We start from the raw sequence: 22,212 nt of genomic DNA on the forward strand, positions 1-22,212 counted from the left end.
CAGTGCCCACCCACAGTCACCGAGGGCACCGGTGGGGGCCGGCGGCGTGTCTAGGTGGGGGGAGGTGCCCGTCGGCGGGGACGCCAGAGCGCGCTTTGTGCTCTTTCAACAGCTGCTTGAGCCGCTCCAAGTAGACCTCGTGCTGCGCATCCACCCGCGCCCGGCTGGGCCGCGGGGTTCGCTGCGCCGGGATCGGGGCCCCCACTGTGGGCGGAACAGGAGGCCAGAGGGGTGGTCGCTAGCAGCCGCCCGCAGGTCACTTTCTCGCTCGCCGCGATTAACTGGGACAGAGTTCAGGGCTGGCGAGGTTGCCGAAGGCAGCCTGGGGGCGTGGCCGGAGTCCAGGATGTCAGGCCCCAACCGGGGGGGCCTTCACCTCCCGGCGCGGGGAGGGTGCAGGGGCCTTCAGCCCGGGAGGAGCAGGTGGGGGGGCCGGATAGCGGAGCGGGTAGAGGCCGGGGCTCGCCGACGGTGTGGATGGGCGTGCGGAAGGGCAGGAGGAGGCCCCCGGGGGCCGTGGAACAGCGGCAGGGCCACTCTCAGCAGTGGCTGCAGCGCTTCCTGTGTCCTTCGCACCCATGAGCCCGGCGGGTTCGGAAACTGCTGGATGAGCTAGTTCTCCCCGAAAGAGAAGACTGGCATCAGGGAGGTCCTGGGGGAGCAGGGGGGCAACTGACTCCGGACCCCGCCCGGGGCGCGCTGCGCTCCTCCCCGGCAGCGCTGCCCTCTTCCAGCGCCAACTTGACAAATCTCTTCTGATTCCGGATTCGAAAGCTCAGCGCTCCGGGCTTTGCCTCCCACGCCTCCAGGGGCCCCTCCCACTCCCAGGAGGCCCCCCGGGGCCGGGACAAGAGATAGGAGGCGCTGGCCTTGTCCCAGGACACTGATCCTGCGAGAGAGGGCGGAGGCCAGGGGACCTGACGCCTGATTCTTCCAGAAAAGAGGGCGCAGGGCTCTGGGAAAGTAAGTAGAGCTGGGACCAAGTGCCCGCATGCGGGAGGAGGGCAGGTAGGAGGTGACAGCAGGGACTGGGGCTCCTGAGACCCAGCGCTCTCCTCACCAGCACACATGATGTAGTCCTGGAAGACAGGGAGCTGGAACCAACAGGGCAGGGTGAGCAGGTGGGGCTGGAGGTGAGGGAAGAGGTGGGAGAAGCCAGTGGCCTCTGTGCAGAAGTTGCTGCAGGCCCCGCTGACCAGGACCCCGTGAGGGTGGAAGCCAAAGAGGTAGTTCCAGGAGGGATCCGGATCTGCGGTTTTAACCAGCTGGGGGACAGAGGGTGCACACCCCACTGGGGAGCTGACATTGGACTTCGGGGGTGAAGGTCCCGAGAGTCCATTCTGAAGCCCTGCTCCCAGCCAGCGCACCGTTCCCGAGTGCCTCGCTGAGATGGGGAGGTGGTCACGGATATGTCTGCGAATGGCCCGGTTGCGGACGCAGGCAGAGCAGTGGCCTCCTGCCCCAGGTGTGTTTCTATCTCCATGGAGCCAGACCAGGTGGAGGACCGCTAGGATCCAGGCCCAGCCCAGGAATACAAGGAGTAAGGCAGCCAGGCACACGTGGGCAGGAGGTGGTGGTGGTGCGTGGGGGGTTGTGGGGACTCAGGATCCGGAGGTTCGAGTCCCAGGTCCCCCGTTTGCCCCCTTCCCTGTTCCATGGTTTCAGGCCCACCTGTCCTATCTACATCTTTCTCCCTCGTTGAAGGACCCCATCCCACAGACCCCTGCCCTGCCTCCCTCCCTCCCGTGCTGGAATGGGGAAGCAGAGTGCCAGGCGCAGGTTTCCTCAGGTCTTCAGGGACTCAGTGAGCCCCCAAAAGGGGAAGACCCATTGCAGGACGGCAAACACTTGGAGGCCCCGGAAGAGGTGGCTGGAGGAGGATGCAGAGGGGAGTCACCCAGGGGCCACCATGGCTGTGAAGCGTACCTTCTTTGACCCAACCCACTGGTCCTGACCCCTGGCCTGGATTCTGCCCTCGCTTCCGCCCCGCTGCTGACCTGCACATTGGAGCATTGTGAACCCTGGCATGGAAGGGTTAACCACTATTTGGGCTCACAGGGCTGTGACCAGTAGGACCAAAAGGGCTGTGGCTTGGAGCCTGGGGGTGAGGAAGGCGTTTGACTTTGTGGAGGTCAGGACTGGCTCCCTGTGAGGAGCAGGGCTGGGAGAGGTCTGGGTGAGCAGTGGTTGCCATGTGTGTGTACCCTGAAGAGCAGGGCTCCCCATTGGTCACCCGGGCCTGGCCCCTGAACGGTAGGTGACCTGCAGGAGGATATATTCCCTAAGGAGTAGCTTAGGCCTCTGTGGGGAGACCTCCAGAGGGGAGGGTTTTATGGGAAAGGCTAAGGATTGGGGAACCCCTCCAAGAGAGAGCCCACTGGTCTGTCGGCACACCTTCCAGTGGGCTGGGGCCAGTCCTCACTGTGACGGTGGCCCTGTTTAACATTGACCAGAGGCCTGCAGAGCCAGCACTTTTTCCAGGTCAGGGAACGTCACTTGTTTTTGGTTTTTTTTGGCTGCACCTTGCCTTGTGGGATCTTACTTCCCTCACCAGGGATGGAACCCATGGTCCCTGCAGTGCAAGCCAGGAGTCCTAACCACTGGACCACCAAAAGTCTCAGTTAAAAAAAAAAAAAGTCCCGGTCTTGTCTTTTTCAAGGCTGCTTCCCATCCCCCCTCTTCCAGGAAGCTTTCCTGGGCTGACCCTCAGGATTCCCCTCTCCTGATTCCACCTAACGAACAGCTTAGATGCAAGAAGCCACAATAAGGTTCCAGCCTGTCTTCCCTCAAAGAACACATGCCCCCAGGGGGACTTACTTCCCCAGCAATGTCCCTGGAGCCCAGCTTAGGGCTGTGCCACCCCACACTTCATGCACTGGAGAAGATGCTATCAGGTGAGGAGAGAATCAGGGAGGAGAGCTTGTGGGCTTTGTGGGGGTGGGGATGGGGGGTTCTCACCTCAGCCCAACAAGGGAAGTTCTTCTTTCCGTCTGGCCCTCCTCACGTCCTCCCCCAGCTCTGGCAATGACAGGGAGTTAGACATGCGAGCCAGGGAAGCTTCCAGGCTCCCACTCTGCTCTAAAATCATGTTTCCGCCTTTTCTTCTTCTCTGTTCTTTTCCTCTGGAAAACCCCGGGTCTCCCCTCTACACTGGGTGGCGGGAGAGATACGGGGTCCACAGGTAGATGAAAGAATAAATGGACTCGAGAATTACAAATCCTCTTTTATTGAGAGGGAGACTGAAAAACAATAATTTATCACGTGGTGAACACCCAGAAGCCCTCTCCCCGGGAACCCTTGGGGGCTGAGGGGTGGAGTAAGGGGGCTCCCTGAGCTTCCTGAGGGCCGTGTGGTGGGGAGCGAGGCGACACATTCAGTCCCAGGCACACGGAACGTACACCCAGGAGGCGAGGAGCCGGACAGACCCCCTCCGAGGAGGGGGGCACAAGAAGGCACAATGGCAGGGAAGCTTGGGCAGAGTGGTGGAGTGTCAGGGGTCGACAAAAGACACCATGATGTAGCGAGTGCCCCGAGTGGTGGGCAGCCCCTCGTGGTAGTGGGTGAGGCGGCCAGGGTGCAGGAGCCCCCAGCCCTTCCGGGGGGACGACACCACGCAGTCGTAGCGCAGGAAGCGGCAGCCACCTCCCTGGGAAGACGAGAAGGGGCAGGAGTGCAGAGTGAGCGGAAGTGGGGACTGGGCGGCGGGCTGACAGCGGGGAGAGCCGACTGGGGGAATCAGGGAGGCAGGACACAGGAGGTTTGGGCATCAGCAGATGGGAGACCCAGAAGAAAGGGTGAGGCTGCCAGCCCGGAAGGGGTCCAGAGGAGGATACCCACGAAGTCACTGAGAAATATAAAGAAGGCAGACCAGAGGGAGGGAGGTGACTGAGGGGTGTGTGTAGGGATTGTAAGGGGGCGGGACACAGGGTCCTGCGTGTGGGGAGGGGCCCTGGGGGCGCCCTGAAGCGGAGGGCAGTAGGGACTCACCTCATAATCCAGGCCCTTGTGGTTGAGGGCGACATTGAGGGTGAAGGTGGATGAGTCGTGATGTGGCCGGAGAGAGGGCTGCTCATCTGGCCGGTAGCGGACCACAAAGTTCATCACCGCCCGGGTCTGTGGGGACACGGGAGGAGAGGCTGGAGGGATGGCCATCAGGTCCGGGGAGGGGGAGGGGTTCTCACTGGTACCTGCGGGCTGCCTCCCCCAGGGCTGCCCTCCTGTAGGATCTCATTTTATGGGGCCCCAAACACCACGGGGGCCAAAAAGGCATCGTGTGGAGACGTCCCACCGGGACGGGGTGTGGGAAGGGGGAGGAGTGGGGGTGGCGAGTGCAGCGGCCCACCTTGGTGTGGTAGCCTGGGAACAGGCTCTCGGTCATGGGCCCCACGTACGTCCTCAGCAGCTGCAGCCACTGGTCCTCATAGCCCACCTGCTTCATGTGGATGTCCACAGTGGGCACGTTCTCGTAGCCTCCAGCCAGCCTTGAGTCCTGTGGGCAGTGGGCACTGAGCCGATAGGGCAGTGCCAGCCTCCCCCTCCTCTTGCTCCCAGGCCTTAAAGCCTGTATTCCCTCCGTCTGGAAGTCTCGACCACTTCTTAGCTTGACTCACTCCTCCTGTCCTCTAAGTGTCAGCTAAGATGTCACCCCTCCTGTGAAGCTCCTCGGTCCCCCCACGTCTGGGTCAAGGGTCCCTCCGGAGACTCCTGCAGCACCTGGGCTGCCCATCACAGCCTTTAGAAGCTGGGTTGCTGCTGCTACTGACAGCAGGTGAGACCCAGGAGGGCAGAGCTCGACCTGCACCACCCAGGTCAGGGGCTGGCGTCTAGGACCCACCCCGTAAGTATTTCTTGAACGAGTGGATGAATGAATGAATACAGTTGTGCCTCCTGTGGGCCCCTCCCCCTTGGGGACCCCTCCTTGCTCCCACTCTCTGGATTCCATTTTCCCTCAATCAGGGAAATTTCACCTCCCTCCTCCTGGGGTCCCCCCTGCTCCCCTGCCCCAGCCCCTCACCTCATGCCGGCCTCCTGACCACTGGCCGTAGTTCTCCATTTCCTCCACCAGCTCATCACACATTTGCTCAGACAGCAGAGGGAACCAGTACACGTCCGGGCAGGGCTGAGGACGGACAGGGCAGGGCAAGAACAGCAGGGCCGGGTCATGCTCGGGGAGCGGACAGGCAGCCAAAGGAAGGGAGAGAAAGCAGGGAGCAGAAAGGGAAGCCAGGAGATGAGAGAATTTGCAGGAACGGGGATCTGAGTGTGGGGACAGGTCAGGAGACGCCGGGCCAGAGAAGGTGGGAGCAGTGCTGAAAACATGGCGCAAACGGCACGGGGGTCCTGGAGCCCCGGGTTCTGGGATAGTGGTTTTCAAACTCGTCTTAAAAAGTATCATTTCACCCATACACCAATATACCCAACAGACAGGAGAGGACCACCCTGATTAATGCCAGGATGGGGGCGGCAGGCCTATCTGCTCAGCCTTTGCCTTCATCTTGCCTGAGCAGAAAACCCTGAGGCACCACTAATCCAGGCGGTGGGCCCAGGGGGTGATGGCCATGTGACGGGTCGGGGTCCTGCGTGGGGCTCACCTGTTCCACGAACCCCTCCCCTTCCAGGGCGCGGCTGTAGTTCTCGTGAATGTACTGCTCCTTCCAGTCCTGGGGGGTGGGGGGTGGGGGGAGGCGCACCTTGACCCGGGCCCTCTTCATTCCGTCTGCTCCCACCCAGGAAGCCCCCTCCCCAGGCAACAGGAGAGCCTGCACAGCGCGCATGCACGTGCGGTGGGTCTGGGGCATCCTCCTTTAGGGAAGGAGGGGAAACTACCTTCTGAGCGAGGGGCCGCCTACTCACCAGGGGGTTGTCGAAGATCTGCCAGAGGTCAGGGTGCAGGTGGTCTGTGTCATACCGGGAAGTGGCCAGGAGGCGCCCAAATTCGTGCTGATTGCTGAGGTGGAGAAAGATGCCCTGGCATGGGGGGAGGGTGTGAGAAGGGTGACAGGGAGCAAGCGCCTTGTCCCGCCTCGAGCCCCAGGCCCACTCACCTTATCCCGCAGGCTCTTGCAGAAGGCCATGTCTGGGTCAGTGTCACTGCCCGAGAACACCTCCCTCTGGGGCAGCTCCGTCCTCAGGGTCTCCCCGCGGATCACATAGGCCTGGGATATGTAGGGCACATTCCACACGCCCCTGGAGGCACCCACACCGGGGTCAGCTAGGTGGGCGACCCCCACAATCCTGCCCTGTTCCTCCCAGGAGCCCCTTCCCTCGAGGGCTGTGAGCTGCTAGGTCCCACTGGCTTCCTCCGTCAAGCCCTGCTGGTCGCAACCCTCTCATGCCCCCCTGCACGGTCAGTCCCTGCCCACAACCCCCAGCATGTCTTATGGGTGGCCACTGGACCCCGAGACTGGGGCTTTGGGGCAGGATGCAGGGGTCTCCGAGGGCCCAGCTCGGGGGAGGGGAGGGGCTGCAGGACGCACACTCGCTTCCGCTGCACCAGCTCCACGTAGTCCTCGGAGCGCGCGTAGTACTCATCGGGGCTCAGGGCTCCCCAGAAATTGGACCACAGCTTCCCGTGGCGGGACAGCATGGGCGCTATCACCTTCCTGTGGACGAGCAGAGGTGAGGACCAGGTGGAGTTGTGCCCCGCGCCCAGGGGAGGAGTTGGGGGTTCCCTGGGGACTACTTGGGGGCCCTCTGGCTGAACCAGGGGAGCGACCTGTTCTCTTCAATGAGGATGCGCAGGGTCTGCGGGTTGCTGATGACCGCGTCTGCGTCCAGGCTGAAGTAGAATTCACACCTGGGGTCCTGCCGACAAATGTCCCTGGAGGTGACAGACCAACAGACAGATGAGCTGAAACGGGAGCAGGTGGGGGGGAGAGGGGACTGTAGAGTGGGTGGAACTCCCCCTACCCGCTGAGGAGAAGAGGAGGAAAGTGGGTAGAAGCACCAGCAAGAGGACAGGAGGGAGAAAAAGACTGGGGGGGGAGGGGGAGGGCGGGAAAGGGGGAGGCCGAGGCCTGTGTGCCTCCTCCCCCAGGACCCCCAGATTCTTCCATCTGTGCAGGGCAAGGGAGGGACAGCACGCGTAGTGGCTGGGAGTGCGCTACTGTGGAGGCCGAGGAGAGGCTGGATGGGGAACGGAGAGGGAAGGGGGCGTGCAGTGGGTGGCAGCCCCTCCCCCACTGCTTTCACCGCCCGCCCCCCCCCCCCCCCCCCCCCCCCCCCGCCCACAACACCTGCCGGAGGCTCACTCACATGGCCATGTCCCTGGCCTCGCCTGGCGTCAGGCCCTCCTCGGGCCCCACCAGCTTCACAGCTGAGAAGTGGTCCTGCAGCTGGGGCCAGGAGTCAGCAATGTGGGGCTCGTGGTACACCTCCTGGAGATGGCGGGGGGAGAAGGGGGAGATGGGGAGACTGAGAGGGCAGAAAAGATGGCGCCTGAGGGACAGGAGCGGGGAAGGAGGTGAGCAGAAGGGTGCAGGAAGGAGTCTGGGATAGGGAGTGGGAGTTCTGATGAGGGCAGGGGCGGGGTCCCTTGGGAGGGAGAGGCTGTCAGTCGGGGTGTCTCACGTTGTTGTGCAGGAAGAGGGTGACCCTGTCGGGGGGATAGTCCAGGAGCAGCAGCCGCTGGAGGAAGCGGGGCAGGAACGGGCTAGGTTGTTCCACAAACACTGCCAGAAGCACCCGGGGGGGAGTCTGGAAGATACAACGTGATGGGGCTCAGAGGAAAGCCCGCCAGTCTGTCCTCCACAACCCTGGCAGGTTTGGGGGTCTCCAGGGGCTTTGCCCCCACCCACTGCTGCCTGGAATGCCCTCCCTGCACCCCCTGCTTCCAAGCGCTCTCCCACCCACGCTGGCACTCCCTCCTCACCTGCCCCCCCGGGAGTGGCCTCCGGTCCTGGTCGCAGAACCCACAGCCTCCCTCAGGAGTCCAGCCATTGGGGACGTAGTTTCCCAGGTAATTCAGCTGGAGCTGTTGGGAGAGACGGTGAGAGGCTGAGGCTGACGAGTCCAGGGCCAGAGGTGAGGGAGGTGGGGCAGACAGGCAGGGGACAGGGCAGGATGGGGAGCGGTGGCCACTGAGAAACTCTCCCAGCACCCGTGCTTCTGGGGCTGGGGAGGACTCACTACTTGGAAGGGCTGGAGGAACCTGGGGGCTGGGGCGAGGTCTGGGGCAGGGGCTGTGCGGCCAGGACTGACTGGGGCTGGGGCTGAGGGTATAAGCAACTGGGGCACCTTAGTGGGGCCGTTCCCATGGACCACAACAGGAAGTGTGTCATAGGCCACATTCCGGATACGCACGCGATTCCGACCAAACTTTAAAACCACCTCATCTGGGGAAGAAAGGCCAGGCTTCAGACTCCCTTTCCCCCAAAGCTGCCAAACAGCACGTGCTTCTAAATGTGGGGGGGAGGGGCGGGGGCTGCCCAGCTTCTCTAGAGGATGAAGGACTGTGACCCATGGGGCAGGGACGGGATACCTTCTCTCTCCGAGGGCACTGACCAGGCAGCTGCCACCCTGGGGCACCCCACCACTTACTACCTGTGTGACCTGGGCAAGTCACTGGCCCCTCAAAGAGGCAGTTTCCCCATCTGAGACAGGTGGATAACCACAGACCCGCCCTTTGTAGAATTGTTGTGTTAAATAAAATTACAAAAGTAAAGCCCTGGCCCAGAGCCTTGCCACATAGTATGTCAAACAGACATTAGGTACGACCACTGCTGCTTCTGTTACTATTAGCACAGTGCAACTAACTCTATCAGCCATTCTGACGTTTGATGAAGTTAACATCGAGGTGAGTTGAAGATCACCCCAGTTCTACCAGGAGGCCCTCCCACGTTCAGGACCCCCAGCAGCCTCTCATCACCCCTCTGATTGCCTTTTCCTCACCTAAAGCCCCGTTGAGGTTCTGAAAGATCTGCGATTTATGATCCAGATTAAGGCTGAATTTCTCCTGGATGGGATGAGATGGGGCAGTTAATTAAAGAGGGGGTGGGACATCATTTCCCACTCTTTTCTCTTTATGTCTTTCAAGAAGCCTCTTTACCCCTTCCCTCCCATTCAGCCTGAGAGGCCTGCCACCTCCAGAGCTTCAAGTCGGGACCCCTCCTCTGCCCCTCCCTACCCTCAGTCCTGGGTCCAGGTAGAGCCGAGTGTAGAACAGCTGATCGTCATCGTCATCTTTGTACTTCCACTGGCGGACGATTTGGTGGATAGCGGGGGCGAAGCCAATGAATCCTGGGTCGGGGGAGGGGAGGTGCTGACTCCAAGATTCCCAGGGTCCCAGGACCTGTCCCCACTCCCTCTCCAGCCCGCAGGCACCTGGAACACTCCATGCCCCACCACTTTTGGACACTCTGCCACTCACCACCAGAGTTGAGGAAGCGCTTCCCCGTGCCCACCTCAGGGTACTGCTCCGCCAGCCCCCACTCGGGCCAGCAGAAGCCCTCTGCAGAGAAGAGCAGGCGGCTGCCACTCTGGACAAACTTCTTCAGCAGCTCCGAGGGGCTGCCAGCCAGAATCACATCGTAGCTGGGGGAGGAAGGGGAGGATGAGCAGGACAGCCACTAGGAACCTCAGTATCCTCACCCCCTCTTTCGTCCACCCCTCTTCTTTCTCCCCAGCCCCAGCCCCTTTACCTGTCCACAAACATGATGACCATATCTTCCCTGACTGCATATTTCTCCATTTCCTTCTTTAGCCACCTGACCTTCTGTCCTCCACCAACCGTTCGGGCTACATCGCCCCCTCGCCACTCCTGTCCCAGGCCCAGGGTCTGTGGAGGAGACCCAGAATGCCAGGGAGGGGCTCAGGCGGCCAGGTGGTCCCACCGCCCTGACCAGGCTCACCGTGGGGTCCCAGGCATCCAGCCCTCAGCCCACTCCTAGGCTAGACCCCACCCCCACCCCTTCTAGAGGCCACGAGGGTGTTCCTCTCCTCACCCGCACAGTGTAGTTGAAAAACTCCGCTGACCGCAGGAAACGCCGGTATCCTTCTGTCTCGCCTGTGGCCACGGTGATCACCAGCAGCTTCTCTGTCACCAGCCAGGAATTGGCACTCAGGACCCACTCGCCCAGCTCGCTGCCCCACGCGCTCCACTCACCGCAGGCCCCCTTCCCCTCCCTCTGACCCTGCTCCTGTTCCTCACCTCCTTTCCGCATTCCCTCTTAAACTCTTCCAACCCAGGGAAACCTGACCCCAGTGAAAGCGGGATGGGAGTAACACCCAGAAATTCGGGGTCAGTTTCCATGCGGAGGGTGGGTTTCAGTTCAGAGCGAGGAGTGGGCGAGGGGCCGTGTGATTCGGCCCTAGGGAGCCCGCTGGGCGTGGGAGAGGCCGGCCTCGACCCTCTCCCCCGGATCAGTCTGGCGCCACTCGCCCCTCCCGGGGTTCTCACCTGGGTTGACAGGGTCGCTGCCCCGGGGACGATTTGAAGCCGAGGCCTCAGGAGGCGGCGACAGCAGTAGCAGCAGTAGCAGCAGGAGCCGGAGTCCCGGGCCCGAGGCCATGACGGGGAGCTGGCCGAGCGGCACACAGGCCCGCACTGGGCTCTGGCTGTGCGCCTGGACCCGAGCTCCGGAGAGGGGCTCTGGGAAAAAGGATGCGGGCTGCTGTGCGGCCCGCAGCTAGGAGGAGCCGGGTTGGGGCTCCGCCCTGGGGGGAAAAAAAAGCGTACCCGGGGGTTACAGAAAACTCGAGATGCCGGGCCTTAGACAAGGCGAGGATTGTCCCGGGCGGTGAGCAGAACTGAACGAGCGGAGGGGGCGCGCAGCCCGGAGGCGGGGGAGGGGCGGGGACTAGGGCTGGCGATCCCGAGCCGAGGACTTTTAGAGCCAGCCCGGCCCACAGCCAGCCTAACACTTGAGGAAAGTGAAACGCGGAGAGGGGAAGTGACCCCTTGCGGGTCCGGCGGGATGCGGAGGCGGGTCTTTGCCACAGCCCTGCATCGAGCAGCCGGGCGGAAGACCCAGAAAGAGAGGCGGTGGGGACGCGCGGAGCGGGTTTGACGGCAGGGAGGGAGAAGGCCGAGGAGTCTGCGGCCCCAAGGGGTCTGGGGGTTGAGGTTTTGGCAGAGGGTCACCGGGGACCTCTGGGATTGCCCACTCAAGCCAAGTTCTTTGGTACTCCGGACCATCATCTTCACCGCCCAGGGGAGAAGCTCCAGGGGATGCCTTTGTGATGATTGTATCTTCAGACGGACCAAAGGAAAATGACGTTTCTTGAACGATCACTGGCAACACCTCTTTAAAATGACCCATTTCGAGGGTCCCGCAAAATACACAACTACACCGAGGTCGGAAGTAGTTTTGCCCGTATAAAATATGGCGGAAAGCTTTCTGGTCTCTAAGGGAACATTACGCAGTAAAAGCGGTGGATTACACTGCGCACGCGTAGAGGCACGCGCCACAGGAAGTCGTCATGCCCCTACCACAGCGCGTGATTTAGAACGCGTGCGCAGTAGGCTCATCTGGCGGCTGTGTTGTGAAAATGGTGGAGAAGAAAACTTCCGGTATGTGAGCCCTCTGCTGTTGGCCCCCTATCCTCCTCTAAAACCGAACCTGGCCTAGGATTCCCTCAACCAGTTATTAGTCTTAAATCCCTACCCCGGGCCTCGGGTCCTGACGTCGGGGCAGACCCCCAAACCATCCGTTCACGTTTTATTCATGCGTGCTGCAACCCGGGCCCTGGGGATGGAGAAAGAAAAAAGATCCTTAGCATCCAAGAACTGGCTTTCCGGGAGCTGGGCAGACGCGCAGACTTACCGCTGCATTTCAGAGTGATACGTGCTATGGTAGAGGGATGCAGAGTGCCTGGGCTCGGGGAGGAGTGGCATCCAACCCAGCTTCTGGGAAGGAGGGGACTGGAGGGAAAGAAAACGCTTGGATTGAGTCCTGAAAGTCACAGTTTAGCTCAGTGCAGTTGCGTGGGGACTCCTTCCCTGCAGCGGGAACCGCACGTGCCAAGGTAGGAGAGCAAGAAAAAGCAAATCGCTTAGGAAGCCAAGTTCACAGTTCTGGGGCTTGCAGAGGAGAGAGGCTGGAGGGCTAGGAAAAGGTACCCTTGAAAGGCATTGTATACACTGCCGAAGAGTTTGAACTCTCTGGAGAGGGCGGTGGAGAGCCATCAAGGGCTTTTAAGGCAGGGGAGTGACCCAGACAAATTTATCTCTTAGAAAGGGAGTTTAGCTTCAATGCGGAGGATGGATTGGAGCGACTAGAGCTGCGCCGTCCGGTAGAAATTTCAGGGATGATGGAAATGTTCTTAATCAGCACTATTCAGTATGGCAGCCGGTAGCCACATGTGGCTATTGAGCACTTGAAATGTGGCAAGATTGAGAAACTGAATTTAAAAATTTATGTGTCTTAATTAATTACATCTTAATTAATCTACATCTAAATTTCAGTAGCCTCATGTGACTAGTGGCTGCTCTATTGTGTAGTGCAGGTTCAGAGATTGGAAGGCCAGTTAGGAAGCTGTTGAGGAATCCAGATAAAAAGAGATGAGGGTCAGAACACTCTGCCAGATTGACTTGTAATAAATCCAGTCATGTCATCTTTAAACCCCTCACTGGATCTCCAACACCCTCACCATAAAATCCCCAAATCCAAATTCCTTTATTTTGTTATTTTTTAAATTTTTAAATTTATTTGGTTGCGCTGCGTCTTAGTTGCAGCAGGCGGGCCCCTTAGTTGTGGCATGTGAACTCTTAGTTGCAGCATGCATGTGGGATCTAGTTCCCTGACCAGGGATCGAACCCGGGCTCCCTGCATTGGGAGCTCGGAGTCTTATCCAGTGGACCACCAGGGAAGTCCCAAAGCCAAATTCCTTTAGATACTTAAAGGTAAGATTCTTAATGGTCTGCCTGACTTCCTATCCCCATCCTCCCCCCTCCCCACCACACACACATACTTTATATACCAGCCATACAGAACTTTAAAAAATTTATTGAAGGCACTGCAGTCTTTCATCCAGGCCTTCTCTCATGCTGGTACCAAGGCCTAAGACACCCCACCCCCATCCCAATCAGGCTAACTTCTATTCATCAGTCAGGCCTCAACCTAAATTTACTTTCCTCTGGAAAATCTTCCTGACTACCCCAAGCCCCGGTTATGTGTTTCTGTCATGTGCTTTGTAGTACTTTGTACTTCCCTGTCCTAGCATGTACTGTCCTGTACTGGGCTTGTTTATTTGATAATTTATATTCCCCACCTGACTGTAAGTTCTGGTTGTATTCCCAGAACCGCCTGGTACTTGGAAGGGAGGCAGTATAGTACAGCGATCAAGAGGATCTCTTTTGATGCTGGGCAGTTCTGGGTTTGAATTCTGACCCAGGTGCTTATTAGCTGTGTAAACTTTGGACAGGTTTCTTAACCTCTGAACTCCAGTAAACTGGGGATGATAATGATACCTATCTCATAGGGTTGATGTAAAGATTAAAGGATTCCATTTATGCAAAGAGCTTAGTACAGGCAGATCTCAGAGATATGCAGGTTCGGTTCTAAACCACTGCAATAAAGCGAATATCGCAATAAAGTGAGTCACACAAATTTTGTTATTTCCCAGTGCATATAAAAATTATGTTTAGGGACTTCCCTGGTTACCCGGTGGTTAAGACTCCACGCTTCTACTGCAGGGGGCACGGGTTCAATCCCTGGTCGGGGAACTAAGATTCCACATGCTGCTCGGCGCGGCCAAAAAGAAATCTTTTTTATTTTTACGTTATAGTCAGTTAAGTGTGCAATAGCATTATGTCTTTTAAAAATGTACATGCCTTAATTTAAAAATACTTTATTGCTAAGAAATGCTAGCCATCGTGTGAGTCTTCAGCGCGTTGTAACCTTTTTAGCTGGTGGAAGGTCTTGCCTCGATGTGGATGGCTGCTGACTGATCAGGGTGATGGTTACTGAAGGCTGGGGTGGCCGTGGCAGTTGCTTAAAGTAAGACAGCAGTGACGTTTGCCACATTGATTGACTCTTCCTTTCATGAAGGATTTCTCTGTAGCCTGCAATGCTGTTTGATAGCGTTTTACCCAGAGTAGAACTTCTTTCAAAATTGGAGTTAATCCTCTCAAGCCTGTCACTGCTTTATCAAGTAAGTTATATAGTATTCTATTTTTTAAAGGTCTTTGTTTTTTCCTTTCCTTTCCTTTCCCTTTCTTTCTCCTCCGTCCCTCCCTTCCTTCCTTCTATCCCCACACAGCTTGCAGAATCTTAGTTCCTCAACCAGGGATCGAACCCTGGCCCACTGCAGTGGGAGCTCGTAGTCCTAACCACTGGACTGCCAGGGAATCCCCTGTTATGTGATACTGTGAATCATTTGTTGTTGTTTCAACAGTCTTCACAACATCTTCACCACGAGTAGATTTTATCTCAAGAAACCACTTTCTTGGCTCATCCAGAAGAAGCAACTCCTCATCCGTGAGTTTTATCGTGAGATTTCAGCAATTCAGTCACATCTTCAGGCTCCCCTTCTAATTATAGTTCTCTTGCTGTTTCCACCACATCTGCAGTTACTTCCTCCACTGAAGTCTTGAATCCCTCAAAGTCATCCATGAGGGTCGGAATCAACTTCTTCCAAACTCCTGTTAATGTTGACATTTTGGCCTCTTCCCATGAATCACAAATGTTCTTCATGGCATCTAGAATGGTGAATCCTTTCCAGAAGGTTTTCAATTGACTCTGCCCAGCTCCATCAGAGGAATCATTATCTATGGCAGCTATAGCCTTATGAAGTATATTTCTTTTTTTTTTTTTAATTAATTTATTTATTTATGGCTGTGTTGGGTCTTTGTTTCTGTGCGAGGGCTTTCTCTAGTTGTGGCAAGTGGGGGCCACTCTTCATCGCGGTGCGCGGGCCTCTCACTATCGCGGCCTCTCTTGTTGCGGAGCACAGGCTCCAGACGCGCAGGCTCAGTAACTGTGGCTCACGGGCCCAGTTGCTCCACGGCATGTGGGATCTTCCCAGACCAGGGCTCGAACCTGTGTCCCCTGCACTGGCAGGCAGATTCTCAACCACTGCGCCACCAGGGAAGCCCTGAAGTATATTTCTTAAATAATAAGACTTGAAAGTCAAAATTACTCCTTAATCCACAGGCTGCAGAATGGATATAGTGTTAGCAGGCGTGAAAACAACATTGATCTTGTTGTACATCTCCATTAGAGCTCTTGGGTGAGCAGGTGCATTGTCAATGAGCAGTAATATTTTGAAAAGTATCTTTTTTTTCTGAGAATTAGGTGTCAACAGTGGGCTTCAAATATTCGGTAAACTATGTTGTAAACAAATATGCTGTCATCCAGGCTTTGTTGTTCCATTTATAGAGCACAGGCAGAATAGATCTAGCTTAATTCTAGCCTAATTCTTAAGGGCCCTAGGATGTTCAGAAGGGTAAATGAGCGTTGGCTTCAACTTAAAGTTACCAGCTAGCTGCTTTAGCCCCTAACAAGAGAGTCATTCTATCCTTTGAAGCTTTGAAGCCAGGCATTGACTTCTCCTCTCTAGCTATGAAAGTCCTGGATGGCTTCTTCTTCTAATAGAAGGCAGTTTTGTCTACATTGGAAGTCTGTTGTTTAGTGTTGCCACCTTCATTAATTATCTTAGCTAGATCCTCTGATTTTTTTTTTTGGCTGTGCTGCGCAGCTTGCGGGATCTTAGTTCCCCAGTCAGGGATCGAACCCGGGCCCACAGCAGTGAAAGCGCACAGTCCTAACCACTGGCCCACCGGGGAATTCCCTTAGTTTGAGCTTCTGAATAACTTACTGTAGCTTCTACAACAGCACTTTTAAAAAATATATTTATTTATTTATTTGGCTGTGCCGGGTCTTTAGTTGTGGCATGCGAACTCTTAGTTGCAGCATGTGGGATCTAGTTCCCTGACCAGGGATGGAACCCAGGCTCCCTGCATTGGGAGTGTGGAGTCTTAGCCACAGGACACCAGGGAGGTCCCTCTACATCAGCACTTGCTGCTTCAGCTTGCACTTTTATGTTATGGAGATGGCTTCTTTCCTTTTTTTAAAAAATAAATTTACTTATTTATTTATTTATTTTTGGCTGCGTTGGGTCTTCGTTGCTGCGCGCGGGCTTTCTCCGGTTGCAGCGAGTGGGGGCTACTCTTCGTTGCGGTGCGCAGGCTTCTCATTGAGGTGGCTTCACTTGTTGTGGAGCACAGACTGTAGGCTTGCGGGCTTCAGTAGTTGTGGCATGCAGGCTCAGTAGTTGTGGCTTGCGGGCTCTAGAGCGCAAGCTCAGTAGTTGCGGTGCACGGGCTTAGTTGCTCCGTGGCATGTGGGATCTTCCCGGACCAGGGATCGAACCCATGTCCCCTGCATTGGCAGGTGGATTCTTAACCACTGCGCCACCAGGGAAGTCCCTGGCTTCTTTCCTTAAACGTCATGAACCAACCTCTGCTCGTTTCACACTTTGTTTCTGCTGCTTCCTCACCTCTCTCAGCCCTTGTAGAATTGAAGAGAGTTAGGGCCTTGCTCTTTATTAGGCTTTGGATTAAGGGAATGTTATGGCTGGTTTGATCTTCTATCCAGACCACTAAATCTTTCTCCATATGAGCAGTAAGGCTGTTTTGCTTTCTTGTCATTCAGGTGTTGACTGAACTAGCACTTTTAATTTTCTTCAGGAACTTTTCCTTTGCATTCACAACTTAGCTAACTGTTTGGTGCAAGAGGCCTAGCTTTTGGCCTGTCTCAGCTTCTGACATGCCTTCCTCACTAAGCATAATCATTTCTAGCTTTTGATTTAAAGTGAGAGACATGTAGCTCTTCCTTTCACTTGAACACTTAGAGGCCACTGTAAGGTTATTAATTGGCCTAATTTCAATATTGTTGTGTCTCAGGGAATCGGGAAGCCCGAGGACAGGGAGAGAGACTTGGGACAGCTGACTGCTAGAGCAGTCGGAACACACACACATTTATCAATCAAGTTTGCCGTCTTGTATGGGCGCGATTTGTGATGCCCGAAAACAATTACAATAGTAACATCAAAGATCACTGGTCACAGATCACCATAACAAAGATAATAATAATGAAAACGTGTGAAATATTGCAAGAATTACTAAAATGTGACATAGACACAGTCTCAGGCTATGGAGAGCTCAAGCAAACACACTGGATTTGGCCCTAGATGGCCACTGGTGTCCTGAGTGCGAGTGGTCCCCATTAAATGGAAGTTGGTTTGCTGGGGTTGGGTAGGAGTGGGTGGGAGGTAAGGAGATAAAACTTACCGTGGACCGCACTCTCAAAGCAGAGTAGGTATGAAGTTGGGTAGACACGTGAGAGTTTAGCAGGTTTTTCTGTGGAGGGGAAAGTACCAGTTGAGTGGGAGGGGTTGAAGATGCAAGAGGCGGGGAGGACTCGAGCTAGAGGTAAAGGGTTTGGGTTTAGCAGTGGGACTTGGGGGTGCGTCCACTTGGAATGGAGGGACGGGGGGTACCCATGCAGTTATGATTGAGGGTAGGCTGATGGATGGGCATCTCTCCATGGTGGCTCATGTCCTTTTAGGTGGGAAAGGAGATTGCTGAGTGTAAAGGCTGAGTGCCTCAAGGTCCCAGTGGAGCCTGGAAGCCCCGAGTGTACTGTGGTCTCCGTCAGCGTGGTTGTGTGATTTTGGCCAGCAGTGAGAGGTCTCCAGGAGGCATTTCATTGGCTGTGTCTGGGATTGGGAGGAAAGGCTGGGGCCAAAAGGATAGAAAACAGGCATGAATGGGGACTTACCTGGTAGTCCAGTGGCTAAGACTCCACGCTCCCAGTTCAGGGGGCCCGGGTTCGTTCCCGGGTCAGGGAACTGGATCCTGCATGCCGCAACTAAGAGTTAACGTGCCGCAACTAAGAATCCCGCATGCCACAACTAAAGATCCCACACGCAACAACGAAGATCCTGCGTGCCGCAACTAAGACCCAGCGCAGCCGAATAAATAAATAAGTAAATATTTAAAAAAAAAGAAAAAACAGGCATGAGTGACTGAAACGGCAGTCTTAGGTAGCTGGGAAGGAAGCAGCCAGAGTGGGTGATATATTGGGAGAAGATACAGGGGCCAAGGGCTTGGGGACTAGGATGAGATCAGAGAACTTGTGCCTCCCCAACCCCTGGACGTCTTCCACACACGGCTCAGAGCCAAGGCCGCCCCAGCTTCTCTCTTCTCTGACCCCATAACTCTTCTGGCCCCGTCCCATCTAGTTCGCTCCCAGGACCCTGGACAGCGGCGGGTGCTGGACCGGGCGGCCCGGCAACGCCGCATCAACAGGCAGCTCGAGGCCTTGGAGAATGACAACTTCCAGGACGACCCCCACGCGGGGCTCCCCCAGCTCGGCAAGCGGCTGCCTCAGTTTGACGACGATGCGGACACTGGTGAGTCGGGTGGAGGAGGGAGCGGGCGCCGGGTGCCAGGAGACAAGGCTGCAGGAGGAGGGAAGAGCCGGCCCGGGTCAGGGTGCGTAAGGACATCGGGCTGCGGGATGGATGATCCAGGAGCTCCTCTGGCTCCTTTGAGCCAACTGCTCTCCCTTTCTGTGCTTCCGTTTCCTTTCCTTTATGTATCAATAGAATAAAGAAGCTGGAGCCGACGAGCTCTGAGATCCCTTGAGCTCGGACACAAAGCTCTAGATGTAGGGAGGGTGGAGATGGAGGAAGGCTTGGCTTGGAGAAGTCGGGGGCGGGGAAGGGTGTTAGAGAGAGGCCGGCTTAGAACCCAGGTGGGCACCTGGGCAATGAATGGACACGGGGGATCAGAACGGTGAAGCAAAGAACCAGTGTCTTCCTTGGCACGTGCCAAGTAACTCATTGCTCTTGACCTCTAGGAAAGAAAAAGAAGAAAACTCGAGGTGATCATTTTAAACTTCGCTTCCGAAAAAACTTTCAGGCCTTGCTGGAGGAGCAGGTGAGAGGAGCTGGCTGGGGAGGACCCCACAGGGCAGGGATGCACCTGTAGAGATCCTTGGCCCCGGCGGGTGTTCCTGGGAGGGGACAGAGGGGTCACAGGGCCAGCCCCCTTGTCTCTGCAGAACCTGAGTGTGGCTGAGGGCCCCAACTACCTGACGGCCTGCGCAGGACCCCCATCCCGGCCCCAGCGCCCCTTCTGTGCTGTCTGTGGCTTCCCCTCCCCCTACACCTGTGTCAGCTGCGGCGCCCGGTACTGTACTGTGCGCTGCCTGGGCACCCACCAGGAGACCAGGTGAGAGGGGCCTCCCCCGGGTCCACACCCTCCCCCTCCTCCCCCCACAGCCTCCTGGACCCTCTGCTCATCCTGGGCTTCCTCTGCCTTGCAGGTGCCTGAAGTGGACTGTATGACCCTAGGCGTCCCCAGAGAGGAAGGCCTTCCGTGCATCACCTGGCCTCGGAGAGGGCATCACCGAAAGGAAAGGCGCTCCCCCTGGACCAAGAGAGGAGCCCAACAAAGCTCGTGTCCTGTCCTCCAGGGAAGACCAGTCTTACTCCCAGGGACTGTGGCAGGGCAGTGGGCTGAGCCCTCAGCGTGCTGTTGTAATAAAAGGTCTCATGCGAGGAGGAGCCTGCCTGTTTGGTCCTGTGGTGTTTTGGGGGTGAGGCTGAGGGGTCTCCTGTCTCTCGAACTCACTGCTCTGTGTCTTTTCCTACTCCCGCTGTCTGCCCCTCATGGTCCCTGACCGTGAAAGATTTTGTCCCATTCTCCTGCCATCCCCAGGTCTTTGCATTTCTTGGCTGCTTCTTTTTTTTTTTTATATTTATTTATTTATTTATTTTGGCCGCGTTGGGTCTTCATTGCTGTGCACAGGCTTTCTCTAGTTGCAGTGAGCAGGGGTTTTTCTTCGTTGTGGTGACTTCTCTTATTGCAGAGCATGGGCTCTAGGCGCGCAGGCTCAGTAGTTGTGGCTCACGGGCTCTGGAGCGCAGGCTCAGTAGTTATGGTGCACGGGCTTAGTTGCTCTGCAGCATGTGGGATCTTCCCAGACCAGGGATTGAACTTGTGTCCCCTGCATTGGCAGGCGGATTCTTAACCACTGCACCATCAGCGAAGTCCCTTGGCTGCTTTATGTCGCTATTTGGGTTATCGATCTAGTTCTTTTTTTTTTTTTTTTTTTTCTTAATTTTGTTTCTGTAGTTCCTCTGGGTATCTTTTGAGTACCGCTGGCTCCCAGGACTGGTGATGGGGAAGTGGAGCGAGGGAAGGGGTGGGGACGGGGGTATAGAAGGGTACCACAGAAGGCACCAGCCCTGTCTTTGTCCTCTGGTTCTTAACCGAATGGGAGAGACTGGGACCTCGTTCTTGGTGCTGCCCGTCTGAGGGAGCACTTGTCCTTAGGAAGCCCCTCTTACCAGGGGCTGTGGTGTGTGAAATTATTAGCAGCAGAGAGAATCCAGAAATTTCTGGGACGCATCAGGAAGTTCACGGTATAGAGGCTCCTGTTCTTGGCGGCCCTGGATGCTGTAACTTCTGTGGTACTAGAGCTTCTTACGCCCACACCTTCTCTAAGTGGATTGCAAGCTGTGAGCTCTTAAGTGCCTTGGAGTTGCTGTCTTAAGGCCCCATACCCTGTTGCAACATAGCAAACCAGGTGCTTAGGAAATACTTGTTGCACAAATTACTTCAGTAGGATATTAATGGGATCCAGCCAAGCTGGTGTCAGGGAACTTCTTAGGCTCTTCTCCCCACTCTTGGGGACTTTCTTGGGGTTGGCCCAAATATTCCCAGTGTCTTCCTGAGGAGCTTCCTGCCCTTCCTCTGGAGACTTGGTTGGGCAGGTGGTGTTGGTGACATCTTCGTGTTCAGTGGTGGCGAGGACAGGGTTTAGAGACAGTCCTCAGTGTGGTGGTTTTGAAAAATGGCTGTAAAATTTTTTACTATCCTTTCATCAAAAGGTAGTGCTTGGTCCCCTTCCCCTGGGATCTGGGCAGGCTTATGACTGCTTGGACCAGTAGAAAATGGTAGAAGAGCGATCACATGACACTTGAGGTGGTAAAAGGCAGTGCAGCTTCTGCCTTGTCCCTAGGACACTTGCTTTTGGAGCCTTCAGCTACCATGTAAGAAATCCAACCATCCTGAAGCTGCCACGCTGCGAGGAAGCCCAGGCTGCACCCAGAGGCCACGTGCAGGTCCTCCCATTGACAGGTCCAGCTGAGCCAAGCCTTCAAGCCATCCCAGCCCAGGCTTCCATCATAGGAGTGAAGATGCTTCCTGAAGATTCCAACCCCCAGACATCAAGTTACCCTCAGCCATTTGAGTCTTCCTAGCTGTGTCCTCAACATCGTGGAGCAGATGCTGTCTCTGCTGTGTCCTGTCTAAATTCCTGACCTGCAGAATCTCTGTGTATAATAAAATGGTTTATGCCTTTGAGTCTTGGGATGGTTGGCTATACAGCAATAGTAACTGGGACATGAGGAATTCAGTCTGCTGGCTGCTAACTCTTGGCCTAGATTAATGATCTTGCTCTCAGGAAGGGAAACTTTCCTAGATCCTAACCTTTCTGTTTTTCTGTCCACCAAGAAGTATACTCAAGAAAGTAAATAGAGTTCCCTGGTGGTGCCACGGTTAGGACTCGGTGCTTTTGCTGCCGGGGCCCTGGGTTCGATCCCTGGTTGGGGAACTAAGATCCCACAAGCCGCAGGCATGGCAAAAAAAAAAAAAAAAAGACCATTTCTGGGCTGGGAAACACCTTCTATGCTTCACTGTGATCACCTGCGTCGGAATTCCTGTCAGATTTCCACTGAGTCGGCACAATCTCTTTGGTTTATTTCCTAAATTTACTGACTTTGTTTCATATTTTATTGCTATAAAAAGAATCACATAGGTTCCGCTTGCTGTAAGATTTGTCTACTCAGTGACACACTCAGTCTTCCCCAACTGCCCTTGATAGGACAGAGCCAGACCCTAGGGGCTCCCGATGCTCTGATGCTGATTAGGTCCCCAAGTCATTCATTGATCTTCTCTAGGAAGGATCTCCAGACCCCCATTTGAAACCTTAACTCCTCAAGGAAAACCTTGAGCAATTTTTGCCAGCTTCCTGTGTACTGGTAGAGACTTGGTCCCCACCTTGGGAAACACCTTGGTCTTTGGGAAATCTACACTATGCCAAAGCTTCTAGAGGCTAGAAGCTTCTAGATCCAGTGTCATGTGATAGGGCAGCACAGACCCTTCCTGGGCCCGCAGGGGCAGAAGAGGTTAATGCTAGGATCTGGAAGGCTGAAGACTGGGGCGCTCCCACCTAAAGACCTCAATGAGCTTTAAATTTA

At 55.8% G+C, this 22,212-nt stretch overlaps 3 protein-coding genes and 1 long non-coding RNA gene across 5 annotated transcripts; 2 read left to right on the forward strand and 2 right to left on the reverse strand.

Annotated features, from left to right (window-relative positions):
• Nucleotides 1-16: 16 nt before the first annotated feature.
• LOC103017470 (putative diacylglycerol O-acyltransferase 2-like protein DGAT2L7P) lies at nucleotides 17-2,567 on the reverse strand. The gene is given in 7 exon segments (XM_057528824.1): nucleotides 17-204; nucleotides 467-497; nucleotides 499-618; nucleotides 720-815; nucleotides 817-869; nucleotides 911-1,600; nucleotides 2,552-2,567. Coding segments are annotated over 7 exon segments (1,194 nt in total).
• A 643-nt stretch (nucleotides 2,568-3,210) lies between these two features.
• PLOD3 (procollagen-lysine,2-oxoglutarate 5-dioxygenase 3) lies at nucleotides 3,211-10,844 on the reverse strand. Of its 2 annotated transcripts, XM_007186600.3 has the most exons (19): nucleotides 10,397-10,781; nucleotides 9,942-10,033; nucleotides 9,639-9,775; nucleotides 9,368-9,531; nucleotides 9,125-9,237; nucleotides 8,890-8,953; nucleotides 8,236-8,333; nucleotides 7,871-7,972; nucleotides 7,570-7,695; nucleotides 7,255-7,376; nucleotides 6,716-6,820; nucleotides 6,477-6,602; nucleotides 6,045-6,186; nucleotides 5,854-5,967; nucleotides 5,592-5,660; nucleotides 5,015-5,119; nucleotides 4,343-4,489; nucleotides 3,988-4,113; nucleotides 3,211-3,646 (listed from the first exon to the last, which is right to left on the reverse strand). In XM_007186600.3, the coding sequence occupies exons 1-19, from the start codon at nucleotides 10,506-10,508 to the stop codon at nucleotides 3,491-3,493; spliced, it is 2,220 nt and encodes a 739-aa protein (XP_007186662.1). In that variant the 5' UTR covers nucleotides 10,509-10,781; the 3' UTR covers nucleotides 3,211-3,490. The 2 variants fall into 2 exon arrangements, with proteins under 2 accessions (XP_007186662.1, XP_057385402.1); XM_057529419.1 differs by lacking the exon at nucleotides 5,592-5,660 and having other exon boundaries at nucleotides 10,397-10,844.
• A 203-nt stretch (nucleotides 10,845-11,047) lies between these two features.
• ZNHIT1 (zinc finger HIT-type containing 1) lies at nucleotides 11,048-19,512 on the forward strand. Its single transcript, XM_007186601.3, has 5 exons — nucleotides 11,048-11,509; nucleotides 18,184-18,354; nucleotides 18,804-18,883; nucleotides 19,008-19,177; nucleotides 19,272-19,512. The coding sequence occupies exons 1-5, from the start codon at nucleotides 11,488-11,490 to the stop codon at nucleotides 19,291-19,293; spliced, it is 465 nt and encodes a 154-aa protein (XP_007186663.2). The 5' UTR covers nucleotides 11,048-11,487; the 3' UTR covers nucleotides 19,294-19,512.
• Nucleotides 11,524-17,181, forward strand: LOC130704895 (uncharacterized). The gene is made up of 3 exons (XR_009005452.1): nucleotides 11,524-14,091; nucleotides 14,335-14,417; nucleotides 14,510-17,181. It is a non-coding gene; the product is annotated as an uncharacterized LOC130704895 (long non-coding RNA).
• Nucleotides 19,513-22,212: the final 2,700 nt, after the last annotated feature.

Source organism: Balaenoptera acutorostrata, chromosome 15 (genome assembly GCF_949987535.1).
Source record: "Balaenoptera acutorostrata chromosome 15, mBalAcu1.1, whole genome shotgun sequence".
Classification (NCBI taxonomy): Eukaryota; Metazoa; Chordata; class Mammalia; order Artiodactyla; family Balaenopteridae; genus Balaenoptera; species Balaenoptera acutorostrata.

What these genes read in the sequence shown, in the direction of transcription:
- PLOD3 (XM_007186600.3), bottom strand. Translation starts at nt 10,508, where the DNA reads ATGGCCTCGGGCCCGGGACTCCGGCTCCTGCTGCTACTGCTGCTACTG. An exon ending in CTGGTGCAGCGGAAGCGAGT is followed by an intron (nt 6,187 to 6,476) that starts GTGCGTCCTGCA and finishes GGGTGCCTCCAG; the next exon opens with GGGCGTGTGGAATGTGCCCT. An exon ending in AGATCTTCGACAACCCCCTG is followed by an intron (nt 5,661 to 5,853) that starts GTGAGTAGGCGG and finishes CCCACCCCCCAG; the next exon opens with GACTGGAAGGAGCAGTACAT.
- ZNHIT1 (XM_007186601.3), top strand. Translation starts at nt 11,488, where the DNA reads ATGGTGGAGAAGAAAACTTCCG. An exon ending in GGTGGAGAAGAAAACTTCCG is followed by an intron (nt 11,510 to 18,183) that starts GTATGTGAGCCC and finishes CGTCCCATCTAG; the next exon opens with TTCGCTCCCAGGACCCTGGA. An exon ending in GGCACCCACCAGGAGACCAG is followed by an intron (nt 19,178 to 19,271) that starts GTGAGAGGGGCC and finishes TCTGCCTTGCAG; the next exon opens with GTGCCTGAAGTGGACTGTAT.